The sequence below is a fragment of the Puntigrus tetrazona genome, chromosome 22 (assembly GCF_018831695.1).
Source record: "Puntigrus tetrazona isolate hp1 chromosome 22, ASM1883169v1, whole genome shotgun sequence".
Classification (NCBI taxonomy): Eukaryota; Metazoa; Chordata; class Actinopteri; order Cypriniformes; family Cyprinidae; genus Puntigrus; species Puntigrus tetrazona.
Genome location: NC_056720.1, coordinates 8,225,043 through 8,247,705, shown reverse-complemented (window position 1 = coordinate 8,247,705; position 22,663 = coordinate 8,225,043). Strand labels below are relative to the sequence as shown.

Below are 22,663 nucleotides of genomic sequence, written 5' to 3'. Positions count from 1 at the left end.
TCATCTGCATCCTCCCATTCTGCAAAGTCCTGAAAAGCAGACTTTTTTGCTGGTGGTGGTAGGTTTTCCTCTCTGTTTTCATCAAAGCCCAACTCGTCAACTAGCACTTTGACAGCAACAATCACAGCTTGTCTTTCTTGATCATCAATCATCTTTAACTGACACAGTTTGGGAGTGAGGAATGTCGCTATTTTGTAGAGCATGTGAATTCCAGTTGGTGCCAAACTTTTGGGTGACATTAGTTCGTCCAGACGTTGCACGCAAGTCGATGCAATTTCACTAAGGATGCAGTCAGTCATGGCTGCCTCGCAGTGGTTTCTGAGTTTTACGAACCACGGCAGAACTAGAGACGCACTCAAGGTTGTATTGTCTGACTCCAAGTCATTGGTTGCGTCTTTGAATGGCTTCAAAAATGTCACGAGGGTTTTAAGATTATTTTTGCTGATGCAAGCTACTTTATCAAACTGTTTATTTTCCAGCAGGATTGTTGCAATGTCATCATACTGTTGAAACACGGAATCCAGCATTTCGAAATTTGAATTCCATCTTGTTTCCACGGACTGCTTTAGAGACTTACTTAGCTTCACCTGCAGGCCAGAATGTTTAAAGTAGGTGACTAGTTTTTTTACGTCTTTCAGAAGGTGGCCAGCTTCGGGTGTTTTGTCCATCACAGCGGATGAGAATGCATGTGAAAGAATGATGTTGAGTATATGAGCGCTACAGTTCAGTCTCGTGAACCCGCGTAGAGCTGCGATCATGTTCGCTCCTTTGTCAGTGACAAAGACTAGTTTGTTAGCCTGTGAACTATCTATTCCAAATACTCTGAGATTCTGAAATAGTAAAGATCGAATGTTTTCGCCGGTTTTTGAAATGCCTTCATCGAATGGTGTGGCAAAAGCACTTTGACACCAAGTCGTAATTTGCATCTGTGTAGTGTATTGTGCCTGATAGGAAAGAGGTTTTTCGGTAGTTTTCTGTCCAGATGTCAGTTGTCACTGCGCAACCATATTTTACAATTGTATCGGTCATTGCAGTGACAACAGCTGTTCTTAGTGTTTGTGCCCTTTCACTCAGATTCCGTGACAATGTCGTTGGATGTGGCAAAATTTCCTTCACATCAAATTTTCCAATCTTGGCTGCTGTATCAACGAGATGCTGCGCTAGTTTAAAGAAACCCTGTCCAGAGACGGTTTCATAAGGTCTTAGGTCGGCACATACAAAGTCAACGCATCCCGCGGTACTCCCGCGGGATTGCAGGTCTCTAGGTTGTACCAGTGATTCTCTCAGCAGACCTGATTACCCTCTGTAGTCTTCTGAGGTCAGAATTGGTAGCTGAGCTGAACCAAACAGTTGTCATGGCAGAGTAGAACCGTTTTAGCAGTTCCTGTGGCAGGTTGAACTTCCTCAGCTGACAAAGGAAGTATAATCTCCGCTGGGCCTATTTCACAATGGATTCAATGTGAGTGTCCCACTTCAGGTCCTGTGAGATGGTGGTGCCCAGGAACCTGAATGACTCCACTGTTACCACCGTGCTGTCCATGATGGTGAGTGGGTGGAGTGCAGGGGGATTACTCCTGAAGTCCACTGTCACCTCCACTATTTTGAGCATGTTGAGCTCCAAGTTGTTTAGACTGCACAATTCAGCCAGCTCTTTGACCTCCTGTCTGTAAGCAGACTCGTCACTGTCCTGTATGAGGCCGATGATTGTGGTGTCGTCCACAAACTTCAGGAGTTTGACAGAGGTGTCTTTAGAGGTGCAGTCATTGGTATAGAGGACACAACCCTGAGGGGCTCCAGTGCTGGTTGTACGCGGGTGCTGGATGAGAATTTTCCAAGCCTCACTAACTGCTGTCTGTCTGTCAGGAAGCTGCTGATCCACTGGCAGGTGGAGGTGGGCACTGAGAGCTGGGTTAAATTGGGGTGGAGAAGGTTTGGGATAATGGTCTTGAAGGCCGAGCTGAAGTCCACAAACAGGATCCTCACATAAGTCCCTGGTCTGTCTAGATGTTGCGGAACATAATGCAGTCCCATATTGACTGCATCGTCCACTGTCCTGTTTGCTCTGTAGGCAAACTGCAGAAGGGTCCTGTAAAGTCCTTCAGATAACCCAAGACCAGTTTTTTAAATGATTTCATGACCACAGACGTTAGAGCCACAGGTCTGAAATCATTAAGTGCAGTAATTTTGTGTTTCTTTGGGATTGGGATGATGGTGGAGCGTTTGAAGCATGAAGGCACTACACACAGCTCCAGTGGTCTGTTGAAGATCTGTGTGAAGATGGGGGCCAGTTGGTCAGCACAGGTTTTCAGACAGGCTGGAGCCACACCGTCTGGTCCTGGTGCCTTTCTTCTTTTGTTTTTCCTGAAGACCTGGCACACGTCATCTTCGCTGAGTTGAAGGGCAGGTGTGGGGGATAGGGGTTTGCAGAAGGTGAGAATGGTTTCTTTTCAAACCTGCAGTAAAACTTGTTCAGGTCGTCTGCCAGTTGTTGATTTGCCACAGTGCTGGGGGATGATGTCTTGTAATTGGTGATGTCTTTCAGACCTTTCCACACAGCTGTGTCACTAGAGGAGAAGTGCAAAGTTTTTCAGAATAATTCCTCTTTGACACTCTGATCTCCTTTTCTAGTGTGTACTTGGCCTGTTTATACAATACTCTGTCCCCTATCCTGCAAGCTTCTTCTTTGGATTGCTTGAGCTGACTGAGTTTAACGGTGAACCATGGTTTCTCAATGTTATAATTTAAATAAATCCTGGTAGGAATGTATATGTCCTCACAGAAACTAAAATATGATGTTACAGTTACTGTGAGCTCGTCCAGATATGTGGCAGCAGCTTCAAAGACATTCCAATCAGTGAGAGAGAAGCAGGTTTGTAAATCCCACTTTGCTTCATTAGTCCATCTATTTAAAGTCCTAAGTACAGGTTTAGCTGATTTCAGCTTTTGCCAGTAGGTCGGTATGAGATGGACAGAACAGGGATCAGAAATTCCCATGGCAGCTCTTTAGACAGAGTGATGCGCATTCTTTATTACTATATAACAGTGATCCAGTATGTTACTGTCTCTGGTTGGACAGGTAACGTGCTTTCTGAAGTTTTCTAGATTGGCTTTATTAAAGTCCCTGAGGATGATTAAAACAGAGTCCGGGTGTTGTTGCTCAGTCTCATCAGATCAGCGTGTTTTTTGTAAAGCCAGGCTCACGTGCGCTTGCAGAGGGATGTAAACACATACCAGAATGAACAAGCAAAACTTCCACGGCTAGTAAACAGGCTAACAGTCAATGAAGATTGCTTCTACATGGGCATAGCACATCTTCTTTAACACTGTTACATCTGTACACCACCTTTCATTGATTTCCCCATTAATTCTGCGACGCGATCCACTCTAAATAACTGAAAGCCCAACAGACTTAATGCACTGTCTGGAATGGTGTCGTTTAGCCAGGTTTCCATGAAACACAGAACAGCAGAGTTTGAAAAATCCCTGTTAGTCCGGGTGAGCAGAAGTAGTTTGTCCATTTTGTTGGGTAGAGAGCGGAAGTTCGCCAAGTGAATGCTGGGCAACACTAAGCACTGAGGCTGCCATTCGCGGCACCATCCTGACAGTGTTTTTAAACTGTTTTTATTTGATAGTCGGGTTCATCTCCTCGAAAGGTGCTGGACTCTTCACTACTCTGGTGTTGCCCGCAGTGGGATCGCATGGACACGTTCTATACCCTCTTCAGGATACTGGTTTGTTCCTGGAGTTTGCCCAACCAGTCCACATGTGTTTTGTGGATTTGGAGAAGGCATTCGACCGGGTTCCTTGCAGTGTCCCGTCTGGGGTGCTCTGGGAATACAGGGTAAGGGGCCCATTGTTAAGGGCTGTCTGATCCTTGTATGATCAGAGCAGGAGCTTGGTTCGCATTGCCGGCATTAAGTCAGACTTCTTCCCAGTGCATGTTGGACTCCGACAGGGCTGCCCTTTGTCACCGGTCCTGTTCATTATTTTTATGGACAGGATTTCTAGGCACAGCCGGGGGCCGGTTTGGTGACCAAAGGATAGTGTCTCTGCTTTTTGTGGATGATATTGTCCTGTTGGCTGCATCTGGCCAAGACCTACAGTGTGTGCTGGGGTGTTTTGCAGCTGAGTGTGAAGCGGCTGGGATGAGAATCAGCACCTCTAAGTCTGAGGCCATGGTTCTCAGTTGGACAAGGGTGGCTTGCCCCTTCAGGTTGGTGGGGAGCTCCTGCCTCAGGTGTAGGAGTTTGAGTATCTTGGGGTCTTGTTCACAAGTGAGGGGAGGATGGAACGAGAGATCCACAGACGGATCAGTGCAGCTTCAGCAGTAATGCGGTCGCTATACTGGTCTGTCATGGTGAAGAAGGAGCTGAGCCACAAGATGAAGCACTTGATTTACCGGTTGATCTTCGTTACTACTGTCAGCTTTGGCACATGACCGAAAATGAGATCCCGGATACAAGCGGCCGAAATGGGTTTTCTCCGTAGGGTGGCTGGGCCCTCCCTTAGAGATAGGGTGAGGAGTCAGAGACAGGCCCCGGATAAGTGGAAAAAGAAGAATATTATGCCGTCCTTGAAATATTTTAATACTATTATGGCAGTGTTTTATCTCATTAGTTTGTATAATGAATAGGATGCTTAAGTTTTCAGCCATGCAATTCTGAGATGTCCCAGACAAAGTTAACAGGTAGGTCCTTCATTCTTAGTGGACGCTGTCAAAACATTCACTCTGAGCCACAGTTAAAGAGTTCTTCCAGTCCCCAATTGTTCCTGTAAAACAGCAGGTGGAAAATGTTAATATAACATTTTCACACTTCAACTGATATGTCACACTTATCGCATTTAAAGGGAGAAGTTACCCAAAAAGGAAGGTTCTGTCGTTATTTACTCACCCTCAGGTTGATAAAAAAACTAAAGTAATCAAAATAGCAAAAGACTGTAAGAAAATTTTTACATTTCATTTGAAACAGACACAATATTAGTGTTTTTTTAATAATTTGTAGCAGATTTAAGAGCTTCTTTCTTTTTATCATAACTTACACTTGATTGATATAAGTATCTAATTTCCACCCCAAAAAATAATATATATATATATATATATATATATATATATATATATATATATATATATATATATATATATATATATATATATATTGGTTTTGGCTCTTACTGAATCCTGTGAAGAATTTTTCCAGCATCTCATCAAAATTCTTGGAAGAATCCAGGTTTTTCTTGTTGTTGGAAAAATGGAAATATGACACCATGACATCTTTGGGGTTTCTTATGACATAGATGACCTGACAGTGAAGACAGACTGAAAAAAAAAACCTTTCATAACATAATGAGAATTAATTAATTGATTGATAAACTTCTATACACTTTTTTTTTTTTTCTTTTGCAGCATTTTGGGCATCAGCTGCTGGAGTAAATAGGAGCAGAAGAGTCTTGGAGATGGTCGTGTGTTGTAATTATTATGCATTGTTTGATACTCCAGCCACGGCATCTGCTTGCATGTGAGTTGTTTGTCTGTGTCTGGGAAATCTTCAGCATGTATTAATGTAATGATTCGTTGGGTCCACAGTGTACCTGAGAGAGTGATGTAGAGTCAAGCATAACATACTAGAGGTCAGATTGAATAATGTTAAACATTTACGTCATTAACTTAAACATTTACATGCTAATGCTGCTCTGATATAAGCAGTGGCAAAGTCAAAGTACACCAAATGTTATCTGGCTTTTTAAAGACTACATAGGTATATTTTAAATACACATTTCATAGATAATGTTGAATCTCATTTACCAGGAAGGGGAAGGTAACAACAAAGACATCATCATTCTTTATTTCAAAACACTTTAAATATATATTTTGAACTAACATCACAACCGTCGGCCAGTGCGACAGTTCCTTGGTAGGTGAACATTTTGTCATTAAGTATTTTATATTTCTGCTGAGCCATGTTTGAGATCGTACTGAGCCGAAATTCGATACTAGTAATGAGTGTAAATAGAGAGTTAGAGAGAGAGCGGAGAGAGTCTCCAAGGCATAGGCTAGTTCGTGGCCAACCTTTTGACTTGTTGCTTTAACCTGACTTATCAGCCTGTGTAGAAGTAATACTGAAGTTCAGAAGGTCAATAAGATGGCAAATATAAATGCAAATACTACTGTAATACTTTATTAATATTCTAGCTCAGTGGTTCTCAACCTTTTTGATGTAAAGTTGTCCAAAACAATTCTCAGAGCAGAAGATATTACTGCTTTAATTATTTCAAAGTTTATTTTTAAACATTTTATGTACATATTATTACTGGCCCAGGGCCTTGGGGGAGTGGGGATTATTTGTTTGCCGCCCTCTGCCGCCCTCTGTTTGTTTGTGCAGGCTCATCAGGCTAATTGTCCTGCACCTGCTGGCCTGCACCAATCTACTGCTCCACCTACATCACTCTGTATATAAGTGGAGTGAAAAACCCTCTCTCTCGCTCTCTCCGCGCTTTGGTCTGCGCTGCGCTGCACCGGCCCGGCTCGGCTCCTTTACCGCGCCCGTCCTCGCCTACCTCTCTCCCGATTCATGCACATTTGAGTTTGTCTTTTGTTTTACGCACCACACTCATGACGCACCATTCACCTGTCCTACACCCACACAACACTACCTACACCACGGACTTACAGACATTCACACTCCACAACTTCTTTTGTGTTTAACTTAATATTCATTTTTGTTAATAAACCTTTATTTGAGCACCTTTACCGTTGCGTCTCCCCTCCTTGTTATGGCCCTGAGCCAGTCATAACAATATGTACAGAAACTGTTATTGCTGGTTCATTGAATTATTATATTATATATATATATATATATATATATATATATATATATATATATATATATATATATATATATTTCACAGTTTGTTTATGTGGGAGAACACTTCTAGAGAGTTCAGCTCTAAGTCTTTCCCTTAGGTCAACCTGATCATAAAAACTAGTTTGTAGTTTAGAAAGATAAAACTGTTAAGCAATTATAGAGCACAAGCAGCTTATTGACTTAGTTTTAGGTTAGAAAGGATCTATCGCAATAGTAAAATAAGAGATGAGTTTACTGTAGAGCTTAGTTTGTTTGCAGATTTGAATATAGACAAAAGAGATCGATGCACACCACAATACCTTTATTTCAAACTACTACACCATTCACTAAAACACAAACAAAGGTTTCAAATGTCATTATCTTTATGGACTTGAGACTTGAATTTGAATGTGTTTGTTGACATCTACTGGTTATTTTGGGAACTGAATACTCTTAATATCAGAAGAGTCCACAGAGTTTATTTAAATAAACAAATATTTTATTTATGACTGAACATGGTTATGTTCATAATTTCTGAAAAGTCAAATAAGGAAAGAAATGTATGCCGATCAAGGATCAATGTCCAAAACAGCTCTAGAAAAATATGTTGGTGTATTTTAACGTATGAGGACAAAATAATCTTCTTTTTTTTTTTAAGGATTGTTATTATGGAAGAAACAAACTTATATACATGGGGATATATATATATATATATATATATATATATATATATATATATATATATATATATATATATATATATATATATATATATATATATTTTTTTTTCCTCAAATTTTAATTTTGGGGTAACTCTTCCTTCAACGTATTCCAGAGGTCTTCAACCCTGTTCTGGCCTACTCTCCTCGCCAATCAACAATGTGGCATAACAAACCCTACACCTACTACATTTATAGAGTAATCTATCAGGACTTTTAGGATAAGAAATTTGAATTTAACTTATTGCTATTTAAATTTTTGGGTGAACTATTGCTTTAACTTAATCGCTTTCTCATTCTCATGAACTTTGAAAAGAATGCAATAAAAGAGGATTTGCTTTGATAGTGAAAAGTGAGACGTCACTGTTTATTTCATAAATTATTTCCAGATTTAATTTCATAAAAGATGTACAAAGAGTAAAGGTTTTTCTTTGTAAATATTTTCACACCGTAATAACATTGAAGTGAACCTAAAAAAAAATTATGTAAAAAAAAATCATAACATTTGGACTTTTAAAATTAATTTAAAATTCCAAAGTCATCACACAAAGTCATCTCAACTACACAATGTCATCATAACCTCATCAACCTCTGTTATCTGTTTTGACATGATGATATAGCGAACACATCCGTTAATACTTCTCTTTATTATCCTATTAATGTTTTATCTTTATTAGTTTGGAAAATGGATGCCACGTCTTTTTAGCCAGTAAATTCTGAGATGTCCCAGACCATGTTAAGAGGTACATCCTTCATTCTTTCTTGGTAGACGCGGTCAAAACATTCACTTTGAGCCACGGTTAAAGAGTTCTTCCAGTCCCCAACTGTTCCTGTAACACAGCAGGTTGACAACATTAAAGGTTTAGTTCACCCACAAATAAAAATTCTGTCATTAATTACTCAGCCTCATGTGGTTCAAAACAGTAAGATCTTTGTTCATTTTCAGAACACAAAAGTATTTTTAACGAAATTTGAGAGCTTTCAGACCCTCCATAGACAGCAACACACCACATTCAAGACTCAAAAAGGTAGTAAAGACATTGATAAAATAGTCCATGTGATATCTGTTGGTGCAACCATGTTATAAAGTTATGTGAATACATTTTGAGCGCAAAGGAAACAAAAATAATGACTTTATTAAACCATTTCTTCTCTTCTAGGTCAGTTTGGCACAATTCATGAGATCACTACAATTTGTGTTCAGAAGATGAAGAAAAGTTTTACTGGTTTGAAATGAGGGTGAGTAAGTAATGAAAGTTTTCTTTTATGGGTCAACCCTTTAATATAACATTTTCCCATTGCTGGTGATATAAGACTTTTTACATTTAATATTCAACATTTAAAAAATGTTTAAATAATACAATAATAATAATAAACATTTAACATACATTTATATATTTGTATCTTGATGCTTTATTTGACACTGCTTGTCTTACCTTTGCGCAAAAAAGCCTGTTTTGGACGTTCTGTGGTCGTCTGAGCAATGGATTCATAGTTGGCCACGGGTCATTTTTCATGTTCTTGAATGTGGTTGCTTCCACCACTTTATCAATCTCTGCGTCCGACAGATTCTTTCCCACAAACTCACAGATTTTCACAATGACAGATCTGAGGTCCTGATAAAATAATTATGCATGTCATTATACATTATACACACACACACACACACACACACACACACACACACACACACACACACACACACACATATACATACACACATACATGTATATATGTATAAGTATATGTGATTCCAAAAATTGAACTACTATTCAGTTTCTTGACTGATCATTTCAAGTTTAAGGACACCAATGTATCATCACAAGCCGCAGGGTTTTTAATTTGGAATTGCCTGTGCATGTTTTTTTTTTTTACTCTCAAAGGTTGTATGTCCATTGACTTGCATTACATGACTGGCAGATTGCAATGGTCCAAGTTAAAAATCTCTGTTTGTGTTCTACAATGACACTGACCGAGCAAAATAATACAGTAAACAGTAAGATAAAAATTATTTCCAGTTCGAAAATTCTTAATTTAAAACACTTTTTTTGAAAATAGGTTCATTCTCATTTTCCCTCAGAGTTAATAAGCTGAGTTTTACCATTTTTGAATCCATTAAGCTGATTTCCTGTCTGGCGATAGCACTTTTAGCATAGCTTAGCATACATCATTGAATTAAATTTGACTAATATCATCGCATTCAAAAATTACCAAAATGTTTCAATAGTTTTCCTATTTAAAAATAGTTTTTGACAAGCGGAACATGACTAGGTCCCCTTTGGCTTGCTGTTAGCATTGCTCTTTCTGGTGATGGCTCTGATGTTTCGACTGAGGCATTATTTCAATCTGCGCGGTGGAGGCTGTCATTTCTTGCAGAAAAGCACCAGCATAGACCACAAAGCGGTTGAATGGCAATACAAGTAAATACAAGTTTAAATGGCATGTCGTTTTGTGTACCAGGGTTTTTTTCACATGGGTGGTTGAATAAACAGAGATAAACATACATAAACGTAGAGACCAACTAAGGAAAAACAGTGCAAACTGAAAATTCCTCACACACACAATAAGTGCAATAACTCCAAAATGGAAAGGACAAAAGGTCATAAACTGAACCAGTCTCACTTGATCATTTCTTCATAAGTAAGGATCAGGATGTTGTTGTATTTTTCTTTATTTGTGATCCATCCTTTAACATGATCAAACCAACAGCCACCGATCACTACAAAACAGACACAACATACATGTTTCCCAATATATGTATAGATTCAGTTTATCCATAAAACTTTTTTAAACCATTCATCAAATATGTCATCTGTTTTTATATATATATATATATATATATATATATATATATATATATATATATAGTATTATATATATATATATTTATATTTAGTATTTTTTTAATATTTTGGCTCTTACTGCATCCTGTGAAGAATTTTTCCAGCATCTCTTCAAAGCTCTCAGAAGAATACAGGTTTTTCATATGGCTGGGAAAATGGAAATATGACACCATGATGTCTTTAGGGTTTCTCATGACATAGATGACCTGACAAACGAAGACAGACGTATATAAACACCTGCTAATGATTTCAAGCCATCATCTGATGAACATATACACACTTTTCCTTTTCTCTGCAGCATTTTGGGCATCAGCGGCTGGAGTAAATGGGAGCAGAAGAGTCTTGGAGATGGTCGTGTGTTGTAATCTCTCTCTTTTATCCGATACTCCAGCCATGGCATCTGCTCGTATGTGATTTCGTTGGTTTTGTCCGGGAAATCTTTTGCGTATATTAATGTCATGATCCGTTGGGTCCATACCGTACCTGAGAGAGCAGTGTAGAGTCAGATATAAAATACACTGGGCTTGAATTAATAATGTTAAACATTCATGTGCATATGAAAAGTTCACTCTTTTCCATTATAGCATTAATAGGCAGTTAAAGTTAAAGTAAGCAGAAAGTTTGACTAAAAAGGTAATTTATCTTATATATAAATCTCACTTACCAGATTTAGGGAAGGTTACAACAAAGACATCATCATCCTTTGTTTCAAAATCTTGTAAACTGTCAATATATTCTAGAGAGAGGTCATGAACTTCTTCCACAGCTATGACAGTTCCTTTGTAGGTGAACAATTTGTCTCCAAGCATTTTGTATTCCTGCTGAGCCATGTTTGAGATCGTACTGAGCCAAACCAACAGCACTAGTAAAGAGCGTAATAGTGGAGAAGACCTTTATATATACCAGATTTCACTGAGAATAAAGCCTCGCTGTTACACAACAGTCAGTTAAAGCATTGTTTAAATTTGCATAGGCTAGCTCATGGCCAACCTTCGGACTTGTTGCTTTCACCTAAATTATCAGCCTGTGTAGATGTAATATTAAAGTTCAGAAGGCCAACAAGATGGCAAATATAAATGCAAATACTACTGCTACTGTAATGCTAAGGTTTTCATTACAGTAGCTTATTGACTTAGTTTTAGGTTAGAAATGATCTATCGCAATAGTAAAATAAGAGATGAGTTCACTGTAGAGCTTAGTCTTAGGTTAACCACATCATAAAAACAGTTGTTTGCAGATTTGAATATAGACAAGAGATCGATGCACACCACAATACCTTTATTTCAAACTACTACACCATTCACTAAAACACAAACAAACAGGAGTTTTGAGGTTTTAAATGTCATTATCTTTATGGACTTGAGACTTGAATTTGAATGTGTTTGTTGACATCTACTGGTTATTTTGGGGAACTGAATAATCTTAATATCAGAAGAGTCCACAGACAGTTTATTCAAATAAATAAATATTTTATAATTTATCATATATTTATCATAGCTATGTTAATAATTTCTGAAAAGTCAAATAAGGAAAGAAATGTATGCAGATCAAGGATCAATGTCCAAAACAGCTCTAGAAAAATATGTTGGTGTATTTTTATTGCGAGGACAAAATAATCTTCTCTTTTATAAGGATTGTTATTATGGATTAGGGAAGAAACAAACTTATATACATGGAAGTGTATATATATATATATATATATATATATATATATATATATATATATATATATTTGTGTGTAAATTGTCCTTACATTTTAATTTTGGGGGTTAACTATTTCTTAATCCAGAGGTCTTCAACCCTGTTCCTGGTCTACTCTCCTGGAAAGTCTAATTCTAAACTGCTTCTGCATACTAACCTGTGTTTTTTAAAAGCAATTTTGAGGAGCTTGACTGGCTCTTTAGGTGTGTTTGATTAGGTTTGTAGGGTTGTGATCGGAGGAAGGCATTCATAGTTGGCCAAGGGGTGCTTGAATGTGGCTGTTAACATCATGATCTGTTGGGTCCACACTGTTTCAAAATAATGGTCGCTTTCCACAAGCATTACCAAGCTTGGAAGAGCCGGGATAAATTGTAAAGGTTAAAGGTTAAACTTAAAAACACTTGTTTGCCGTTTGGAATGATAAGATTATAAAGCAATTATAGAGGGAGGTGCACAAACGAACAAGAGCATGAGCAAATCATTGACTTGAAATAATATAATTTTTATCGACTCGTGACTTGAATTTTGATTGCGTTTTTTGACATCTACTGCTCATTTTGGGCAACTGAAGCATCTAGAAATATCAGAAGCGTTTACAACCAGTTATAAAATCATGGAACTTTTAATGAAACGTAAATTATTTCCCCGTACACACTTTTACTGGGCAAGTGTGTTTTCAATGGCCAGTATTTTTTTTTACTTGTACCTGTGTGAGATCACTCTATATCAAAATGGCTGTGAGTCATACCAGTCCAGTTGAGTCGAAAACCTCAAAATATTGTTTCTGGTAATATTAGGACTTTTAAATTAATCTTTGTAGTTCACCAAGTTTTGGTTCAGTTTCTGTTGCCTTGGCAACCTGGGAGTGCATGCATGATGAGACCTTTTCCACTGAATTCAGCTTTTTGTAATCACAACTGCTTAGTTGAGCATTTTGTAGTGTTATGTAAGTTGTTTGCAGTGTCTTGGATTACTGTTTGGTTGGAGAGAAAATCATGCGAGCAAGATGCAAACCGAAATACATAGCAGACCTTTCTAGAAGGACCAAAATTCCTACCACATTCATCATGAGATTCTCCTGTAAATCTGTCATTAATGTAACCAGAAGAGCATAGACTGCAGCAGTGCATACAGTTCGTCTCTTCGGAAAGAGGCTTTTTAGGTGTTGGGAGTCTTATATTAAATGGGAGACTTGTTGATTATGTCAAAATGAGACATACATTTCCTATTAAGCTTAGCATTTAATGTTTAACTATATTACACATTTTTACAAGCGATTAGATGATGATTAACTAATTTGTTGATTTACAAAACATGATTATAGATTCATAAATTATTATTAAGTAATAAGCTAACGCATAATGAAAAAATCCTTAGTAAAAGGTTAATGCACTGAAAAAAAAGGTAAACGGTTGCAAACAATATATTTTAGTTACATTTAAATGAAAAAGATGTTGAAACATTTAAATTTGTTGATTTAAATGTAGTTAAAATATTTATTTTAGTTACTAGTTAAGTTCCTATATTATGATTCACTTATAAATCATTGAAATGTTAACACTGCACTATTATCTACTAACACATGAATAACTCATTTACAACACATTCCCTATTCTCAAGATTTTTTTTTAAACACTTTATTAAAAATACTGCTAATAATATGTTCTATGCAGGAAATATGCTTCATTTATGGGCCTTGGCCAATAAAAGCTGCCATGAGTCAAAAAGCAAAAGACATAAGATATTTTCCACTATTTTATGTTTTTATTTGATAGCGTTTTATCTCTGTTAGTTTGTATAATGGATGGGATGTCACAGCTTGAGTTTTCAGCCAGTAAATTCTGAGATGTCCCAGACAAAGTTAAGAGGTACGTCCTTCATTCTTTCTTGGTAGACGCGGTCAAAACACTCACTTTGAGCCACGGTTAAAGAGTTCTTCCAGTCTCCAACTGTTCCTGTAACAACGCAGGTTGATAACATTATTATAACAGATATGTGTGACATATCATTATTTACTCACCCACAGGTTATAAGACTTTATTTATTTTTTTAATTTAAGACCTTAATTCTAATTCTGAGAGGTTTTTGGACCTCCATAGACAGCAAGGTTACCACCATGTTCAAGGTCCTAAAAGGCACTAAGAACATCAACAAAACAGACAGTGTGACATCAGTGGTTCAGCAATGATTTTATGAAGATACAAGAGTAGTTTTTGTGGACAAAATACAACCAAAATAATGACTTTAAACAATAACATAATTTCTTCAACAACCCTTTTCCAAAAGTTACTGTCTTGATTATGTTTTGGGGTACTCTTCAAAATCGAGGAAGACGGTAACTCTGGGAGAATATTTTTATTATAAATTGCTATTATTGTTTTCTTAATGCACAAAAAGTATTCTCATAGCTTCATAAAATTATGTTGAACCACTCATGTCACATGGTCTATTTTAACAATGTCCTTACTATGTTTCTGGACCTCGGAACATTGCAGTTGCGTTGCTGTCTACTGAAGGTCAGAGAGAACGAAGATCTTCTTGTTTGGAACAACATGAGTGTAAGTAATTAATGACAGAATTTTTATTTTTGGGTGAGCTAAACTTTTTATTTTTCAATTTGATCCGACCTTTGCGGAAAAAAAGTCCTTTTGGCTGGTCTGTGATATTCTGAGGAAGAAATTCATAGTTGGCCACGGGGTCTTTCTTCATGTTCTTGAATGTGGCTGTTTCCACCACTTTATCAATCGCTGCGTCCGACAGATTCTTTCCCACAAACTCACAGATTTTCACAACGACAGATCTGAGGTCCTGATAAAAGATTTATACAATTCACATAGATATTTATATACATTACAATGTATATATGTTACATTTACACTCCTCCTAAAATTGTGATGGAAAATTAAAGGTTCACAAGGCAAACCAGTCTCACCTTAATCATTTCTTCATAAGTAAGGATCAGGATGTCGTATTTGTCTTTATTTGTGATCCATCCTTTAACATGATCAAACCAACAGCCACCGATCACTACAGAACAGACACAACATTAGAGCTTTTTAAACTTTGTAGCAGGTATAAAACATTTTTTTTACCATAACCTACACTGATATAAAATGCAAATAGCCCATCTTGTTGGCGGAGGCTATTTATTTACCTGGTGTCATGGCATCAAGGTACCTGGGTGCGATTTTTTTAGTAAGACACGAAATACATAACAATAAATACATATTAGTCCAGTTTCCAAAATAAATAAAAAAGATGCAGTAAAAACGTTTCCTTTCGGCACAAATTTACAGAGTTTCAATTAATAAAGGGTGCTTACACTTATTTATTAACACTATTGGGTAGGTTTAGGGTTGGATTTGGTCTAGGGCATATTTCCAACACAATAGAACATTAACTTTTAGCGACACATCCCAGATATTTGAATTCTGAACCGCTGCAGTATGAAACTGCAACGTAATAAAAACACAGCAATATTACCTATGTCAACATAATAAAAATGTGCCGGGGTTTACGTAATAAACCTATGTTTAAAATATTACAATATTATCTAGAACTGTTTTGTATCTCCAAGCAAGGCCAAGTAATATATATAAAAAAATGATCAATGTAATAATCTGTTCAAATGATCTTGGGTAGATAATTTGTCTATTGTATGCCAATAATATCCAATTAAGTAGGTTAATTAATCACCACATTGTTTAGTTAATTAGATTACAAATTACACATTTATATTTACAGACTTTTTTGTATTTTTATTAAACATCTAATTTCCACTAAAAAAAATTAAATAATAGAATATAAGGATATATTAGGTTTGGTTTTGGCTCTTACTGAATCCTGTGAAGAATTTTTCCAGCATCTCATCAAAGCTCTCAGAAGAATACAGGTTTTTCATATCGCTGGAAAAATGGAAATATGACACCATGATGTCTTTAGGATTTCTCATGACATAGATGACCTGTTGGTGAAGACAGATTTGTTAAAAAAACTGGTTACATTTTATCTTGATAGTCAGCTTTGTAACTATGATACATGTGAGCTAATTCTCATTAATTTGCAACTAGGTCTACTAACCTACTAGGCCGTTAGGGAAGGTTTAGGTTTCAAATAAGTTGACATATACTTACAAAGTTTTTGATAGCATGTTAATTTTGTTGACCCACCAAAATAAAGTGTTAGAAGATATTAAGCAGATAGCCTACAAATACTCTAATGACTGCTGGTTGGTATGTAGTAAATTTGAGAATGAATGAGAATTCATTAATTGATTGATATACGTACAAACCTTTCCTTTTCTTTGCAGCATTTTGGGCATCAGCGGCTGGAGCAAATGGGAGCAGAAGAGTCTTGGAGATGGTCGTGTGTTGTAATTATTCTGCATTGCTCGATACTCCAGCCACGGCATCTGGTCATGGGTGGTTTCATTGACTTTGTCTGGGAAATCTTCAGCATATATTAAGGTCATGATGCGTTGGGTCCACACTGTACCTGAGAGAGTGATGTAGAGTTCTGCATAAAATACTAGGGGCTACATTTAATAAAGTTTGAATAATATTTTGTCTTTAAACATTTACGTATTAATGCATAGTGCACTGTTCCGCTTTGAACAGTGGCAATCTCAAATTACACAAAAAATTTGACATTTCAAACACAAAACAGACATTTCATAGATACAGCTTAACATCTCACTTACCAGATTTGGGGAAGGTAACAACAAAGACATCATCATCCTTTGTTTCAAAACCATCCAAATTGTCAATATATTCTGGATTGAGATCATGATTGTCTGCCAAAGTTATCACAGTTCCTTTGTAGGTGAACATTTTGTCCCCAAGCATTTTGTATTCCTGCTGAGCCATGTTTGAGATGTTACTGAGCCAAAAGCCAATAAAGCCAATAAAACAGCAGAGAAAACCTTGCTTTATATAGGACCTGATTTCACTGAAAACAGAGCTGTTACACAACACTTAGTTAAAATGTTATTTACTTCACACATTTCATAACCAACCTTTGGATATGATATTTCATCAGTGCATGGTTACCAGCCACTTTCCTGCAGGGCCCCCAACACTGCAAGTTTTACTTAATCAAACACACTTGGTTCAGATCATTAGCTCTTTAGTAGAGACTCTGAGAGCCTAAATGGCTTTGTCAGACCAAGTGAACAGTGTTGGGGGGGCCTCCAGAAACCTGGTTGGGAACCACTTCTTTAAACTAATTCTTCTGCCTTTGTAGATCAATGTAATAGTGATGTTTAGAGGGTCCTCCATTCAACAAAAGTTGGTAGTGCTGACACACTATTAACTGTAATAAAATTCAGAGGTTTTAAGAACCATTGTTTTACTAAGAAAATAGGCTAAACTTTACACAAAAATTAAGTAAGAGATGAAGGCAGTTTAAGAAAGTTCCTTTAAGGCTTTGTTAACCTCATTACAAGAACACTTTGTAGTCTTAATATGTACCAATTATATAGAGATTTATAAACAAACAAGAACATTAGCAACTCATTGACCTTTAGTGTTTAATCGATTCGATACTATATTTATTCTTGGCCTGTTCTCTGTATGTTTATGATTTCAGCTTGATTGTGTTCACTGATATCCAACTGGTCATTTTGGGGAACTAAACCATCGTTAAAATATATCTGGACGGTTCTATGCTGTCACAGTCAATGGCTATTAATGATATTCTCCACTTGAAAGAGGAGTAAGATGGGATTAAATCATGAACATTCTTTTTATATTTTTTTTACTTAAAGGTGTTGCAAGACTGTTTGAGAATTTCAGGACAGCAAATTTGGTGAACTATTACTTCAATGAAATGAAGCGTTTTAAAATATTTTATATAGTTCACAGCAAAATTAAATTTTGTGAGAATGTAATTACCCTCAGGACATCCAAATTCTAGATGAGATTGTTTACTTACGAAGAAATTTTAAGATCTGGATTAAATAGCTATGATTAAAATACGAACCCTCTATCCATAGCATTACTTTCTCTAGTGAAAGAGATGTCTTGTGTGAATCAGGAGAGAAATATGTACTGGTCAAGCACTGTTTACTAGTAAAAACTGTGGAAATATGTAGGTGAATTTCAATGTGAGAGAACAACAGGGGAACAACTTTTAGTGTAAGAAACATAATTGCAGATTATATAATGGATGTGTTCAATGTTGTTTTTATAGGCTTTTTGGACTCATTCTGACAACGTCCATTGACCGCAGAGGAAGCTGATGTAATGCTAAAATTCTCCAAATCTGTATTGAAAATACAGACAGCCTGAAAGTTAGTTAATTTAATTTATTACTTGCATCTTTGCACTGCATTTTGAAACTGAACAAAATCCAGAAGTATGAGAACATGAAGACATTCCCTTGTACCTCATTAAAGAAAAAAGTTTTAAATAATACAATAAAAGTTAACATACTCCTTAACTATTTTCCCACTTTTAAACAAAATTAGAGGCAACTAAACTTTTAAATAAAGTTTATTTGGTTATCTGTTTTCAGATGGAGTGCATAATGTGTTTTAGTCTTTTTGACTGTTGATGTGTCTCATAAACCACCAGAATATTAAAGAGGCCTCACATAAACAGAATAGTTCTACAATCAGAAACTTGATTGGTTTCTTTATATTGCTGATGGTCCTCCTCACACCTGGCGTCTGCAGACATTGGTATTTGTTTGTAAACTTGAGTTTGAAAGATCCAATGCTTTTTCATGCCATAAGTTTTAATAACATTTCCATGCTGTGAATCATGATGCTGAACGTAACGAACTGTGATTGGTTGTTTGACATGTCGGTCTTTGTACACCTCTGAAGACATAGTTATATTATATTGCAACATGGTCTCACTCCCAAGTCGTCACATATTAAAGCTTGGTCAGGACCACTTGGCGTTGATTTTTGACGCTCAAGGTACTTTTCAACATGAAGGTCAGCCGTTATTTTTAACTATTTGTCTCAGTTTAATGTTTTGCATGTGTTTGTAAAAAAATACATACATTTAATATATTTTATATTTATACCTTAAACCTACCCACTTCTGAACAATATTAAACAGACACAGGCAAAAATAAGTGCAGTCACAGGTATTTATTGCAAAAACTGATCATAACAAGTCGTGTTGCATTCCATGTCTTTATGCGAAAAAGAGTCCCGTAGAATGACTCGATTGGTCACGAGACACACAATAGACAATTGTATTCACAACTATCCTTTCGTCTCTGAAGAATCAATCCTTTTGCCTCGGACAAATTTAAATATTAATCCTTTTTTAAATAAATAAAGATGGTAGTTGTATCTGGTTGTTATATCTTGCGTTTCGTTGACAAATGGTATGTTTAGTGGCAGGGGTTGGGTTAGGTCAAAAATGTGTAAATAATGTGATATAAATAAAACATGTTGTGTATGTTTACAATAAAAAATATCACCCCAGCTTGCAGTAATGGCAATATCTTTACCCAATGCATAATTTAATGATGACATTAAAATTCCCAGCGTCTGCCGTTAGCATATTGAAGCTAAGGGTTTCTCATTTAAAGCAACGGAGGACACGCACTCCGGAAGAATTTACACTACAGCTATAACAAATCTTACACCACAGAGAACTAAATTTGTCGAGTGATTGATTTCAAGATAAGTATTTAACTTAAATGAATTGCCATTTTCATTTTTAAGTGAACTTATTACTTGCATGCTCATAACCATTGAAATACTGACCTTTTTGTCAGTGAAAAGCTATTAAAAAAAACTAAATTACTTTTCACAATATTTTGCCATCCTTTAATTGTTTTATTACTGCTATGGCAGTGTTTTATCTCATTAGTTTGTATAATGGATTGGATGCTTGAGTTTTCAGCCATGCAATTCTGAGATGTCCCAGACATAATTAAGAGGTAGGTCCTTCATTCTTTCTTGGTACATGCAGTCAAAACATTCACTCTGAGCCACGGTTAAAGAGTTCTTCCAGTCCCCAATTGTTCCTGTAACACAGTAGGTGGAAAACATTAATATAAAATGTTCGCACTGCAGCTGATATGTCATACTTTTAATCATTTAAAGGGATAGTTCACCCAAAAAGGAAAGTTCTGTCGTTATTTACTCACCAAAACTAAAGTAATCAAAATAGCAAAATACTGTAACTGTAGACTGTAAAAAAGTTTAATAAATGTTGTTATTACTGTTTTCTTATTTCCACAAAGTATTCTTGTAGCTTTTTTAAATTTAATTTGAACCAGTGATGTTACATGGACTATTTTACCAATGTCCTTGCTATGATTCTGGACCTGGGACACTGCAGATACATTGCTGTCTACTGAGGGTCAGAGAGCTCTTGGGTAATGCTAGAATTTTTGGGTGAACTAATTTTTCTTTTTGTTCTAACCTTTGCGCAAAAACAGTCCTTTTGGCTGGTCTGTGATATTCTGAGGAAGGGATTCATAGTTGGCCACGGGGTCTTTCTTCATGTTCTTGAATGTGGCTGTTTCCACCACTTTATCAATCGCTGCGTCCGACAGATTCTTTCCCACAAACTCACAGATTTTCACAATGACAGATCTGAGGTCCTGATAAAAGATTAGTATTTTTCATATAGTTATTCATATACATTACATACAAGCAAATATACAATAACTCCAAAAATTGCGATAAAAACAACAAAGGGCCATAAACCGAACCAGTCTCACCTTGATCATTTCTTCATAAGTAAGGATCAGGATGTCGTATTTGTCTTTATTTGTCATCCATCCTTTAACATGATCAAACCAACAGCCACCAAGCACTACAGAACAGACACAAAATTAGTGTTTTTTATAATTTGTAGCAGATTTAAGAACTTCTTTCTTTTATATATATATATATATAGGTTTTGGCTCTTACTCCATCCTGTGAAGAATTTTTCCAGCATCTCATCAAAGTTCTTGGAAGAATCCAGGTTTTTCTTGTTGTTGGAAAAATGGAAATATGACACCATGATGTCTTTAGGGTTTCTCATGACATAGATGACCTGACAGTGAAGACAGACTTGTTAAAAAAAAAAATCATGACATAATGAGAATTAATTCATGGACTGATAAACTTGTACACACTTTTCCTTTTCTTTGCAGCATTTTGGGCATCAGTGGTTGGAGTAAATGGGAGCAGAAGAGTCTTGGAGATGGACGTGTGTTGTAATTTTACCCGGTTATTTGATACTCCAGCCACGGCATCTGCTCGTATGTGAGTTGTTTGGCTGTGTCTGGAAAATCTTCAGCATATAATAAGGTCATGATCCGTTGGGACCACACTGTACCTGAGAGAGTGATGTAATGTTAAACATTTACGTCATTACCTTAAACATTTACATGCTAATGCTGTTCTGCTATAAGCAGTGGCAAAGTCAAAGTACACCAAATGTTATCTGGCTTTTTAAAGACTACATAGGTATATTTTAAATACACATTTCATAGATAATGTTGAATCTCACTTACCAGATTTGGGGAAGGTAACAACAAAGACATCATCATCCTTTATTTCAAAACCCTCTAAAGCGTCAATATATTCTGGACTAACATCATGACCGTCGGCCAGTGCGACAGTTCCTTTGTAGGTGAACATTTTGTCCTTAAGTATTTTATATTTCTGCTGAGCCATGTTTGAGAGCTTATTAAGACGAAATTCGATACTAGTAATGAGTGTAAATAGCTGAGAAAACCTTGATTTATATAGGACCTGATTTCACTGTTACCCAACAGTCAGTTAAAATGTCATTAACTTTTCATAGTTCAATGACTACCTTTTGGATTTGTTACTTTAACCTAATTATTTATTAATAGTGATGTTCAGATGACCAACAATAAAACAAATATAAACACAAAGACTATAACAATACATAATTTCTGCTTGCATTTGGTTAATTTTATAGCTATACTTTCTACAATGTTCTTGATCAGTAATTCTTAATATTTTTTACATTAAAGGGGGCATAAAACACACAGTTTCATCCAATCTCATGTTAATCTTGAATGCCTATAGAGTACTGCATCCTGTAGTATACCTCCTAGAGCTTACTGTGTGGTACCTGAGAGAATTAATTCTCTATTACTGTGTGTGTGTGAGCAAGGTATGACAATTGTTCTATTCCCTTTTCGCCCTGCAACATTTAGCCACATATGTTAATTCCACTTTAGACAGGTGCATGGTTTGTGCTATGAATAATTGTTCTAAACCTTTGCGCGTCGCATCAACAGCTCCCTCTGCCAGAGGGCCCATTGCAACAATGGCAAGTAGATTTCACACATCTACCTAAGAGGGGCCCATACAAATACCTATTGGTGTTTGTGGACAAATTTTCCAGATGGGTGGAGGCGTTTCCATGCCCAAAGGAAGATGCCCCCACTGTGGTACGATATCTACTCAAAGAAATAATTCCTAGATATGGTATACCACTCGCCATAGACTCTGATAAGGGCCCTGCCTTTGTGTCTAAAGTACTAATGAACCTAATGAAAGAATTGCAGATCACGTGGAGACACCACATTCCATATCATCCTCAATCATCTGGTATAGTCGAAA

At 36.5% G+C, this 22,663-nt stretch overlaps 2 protein-coding genes and 2 pseudogenes across 2 annotated transcripts; all 4 read right to left on the bottom strand.

Annotated features, from left to right (window-relative positions):
* Positions 1 to 1,438: 1,438 nt before the first annotated feature.
* LOC122328183 (cytosolic sulfotransferase 12-like) lies at positions 1,439 to 6,294 on the bottom strand. The gene is made up of 4 exons (XM_043223886.1): positions 5,812 to 6,294; positions 5,381 to 5,598; positions 5,174 to 5,300; positions 1,439 to 1,905 (listed from the first exon to the last, which is right to left on the bottom strand). The coding sequence occupies exons 1-4, from the start codon at positions 5,930 to 5,932 to the stop codon at positions 1,439 to 1,441; spliced, it is 933 nt and encodes a 310-aa protein (XP_043079821.1). The 5' UTR covers positions 5,933 to 6,294.
* Positions 6,295 to 8,223: 1,929 nt separating this feature from the next.
* On the bottom strand, positions 8,224 to 11,298 carry LOC122327251 (annotated as a pseudogene).
* Positions 11,299 to 13,861: 2,563 nt separating this feature from the next.
* On the bottom strand, positions 13,862 to 16,989 carry LOC122327248 (amine sulfotransferase-like). Its single transcript, XM_043222456.1, has 6 exons — positions 16,805 to 16,989; positions 16,397 to 16,599; positions 15,943 to 16,069; positions 15,038 to 15,132; positions 14,733 to 14,913; positions 13,862 to 14,060 (listed from the first exon to the last, which is right to left on the bottom strand). Exons 1-6 carry the CDS (start codon positions 16,968 to 16,970, stop codon positions 13,933 to 13,935), a joined length of 900 nt encoding a protein of 299 aa, XP_043078391.1. The 5' UTR covers positions 16,971 to 16,989; the 3' UTR covers positions 13,862 to 13,932.
* Positions 16,990 to 19,966: 2,977 nt separating this feature from the next.
* On the bottom strand, positions 19,967 to 21,742 carry LOC122327249 (annotated as a pseudogene).
* Between the last annotated feature and the right edge of the window lie 921 nt (positions 21,743 to 22,663).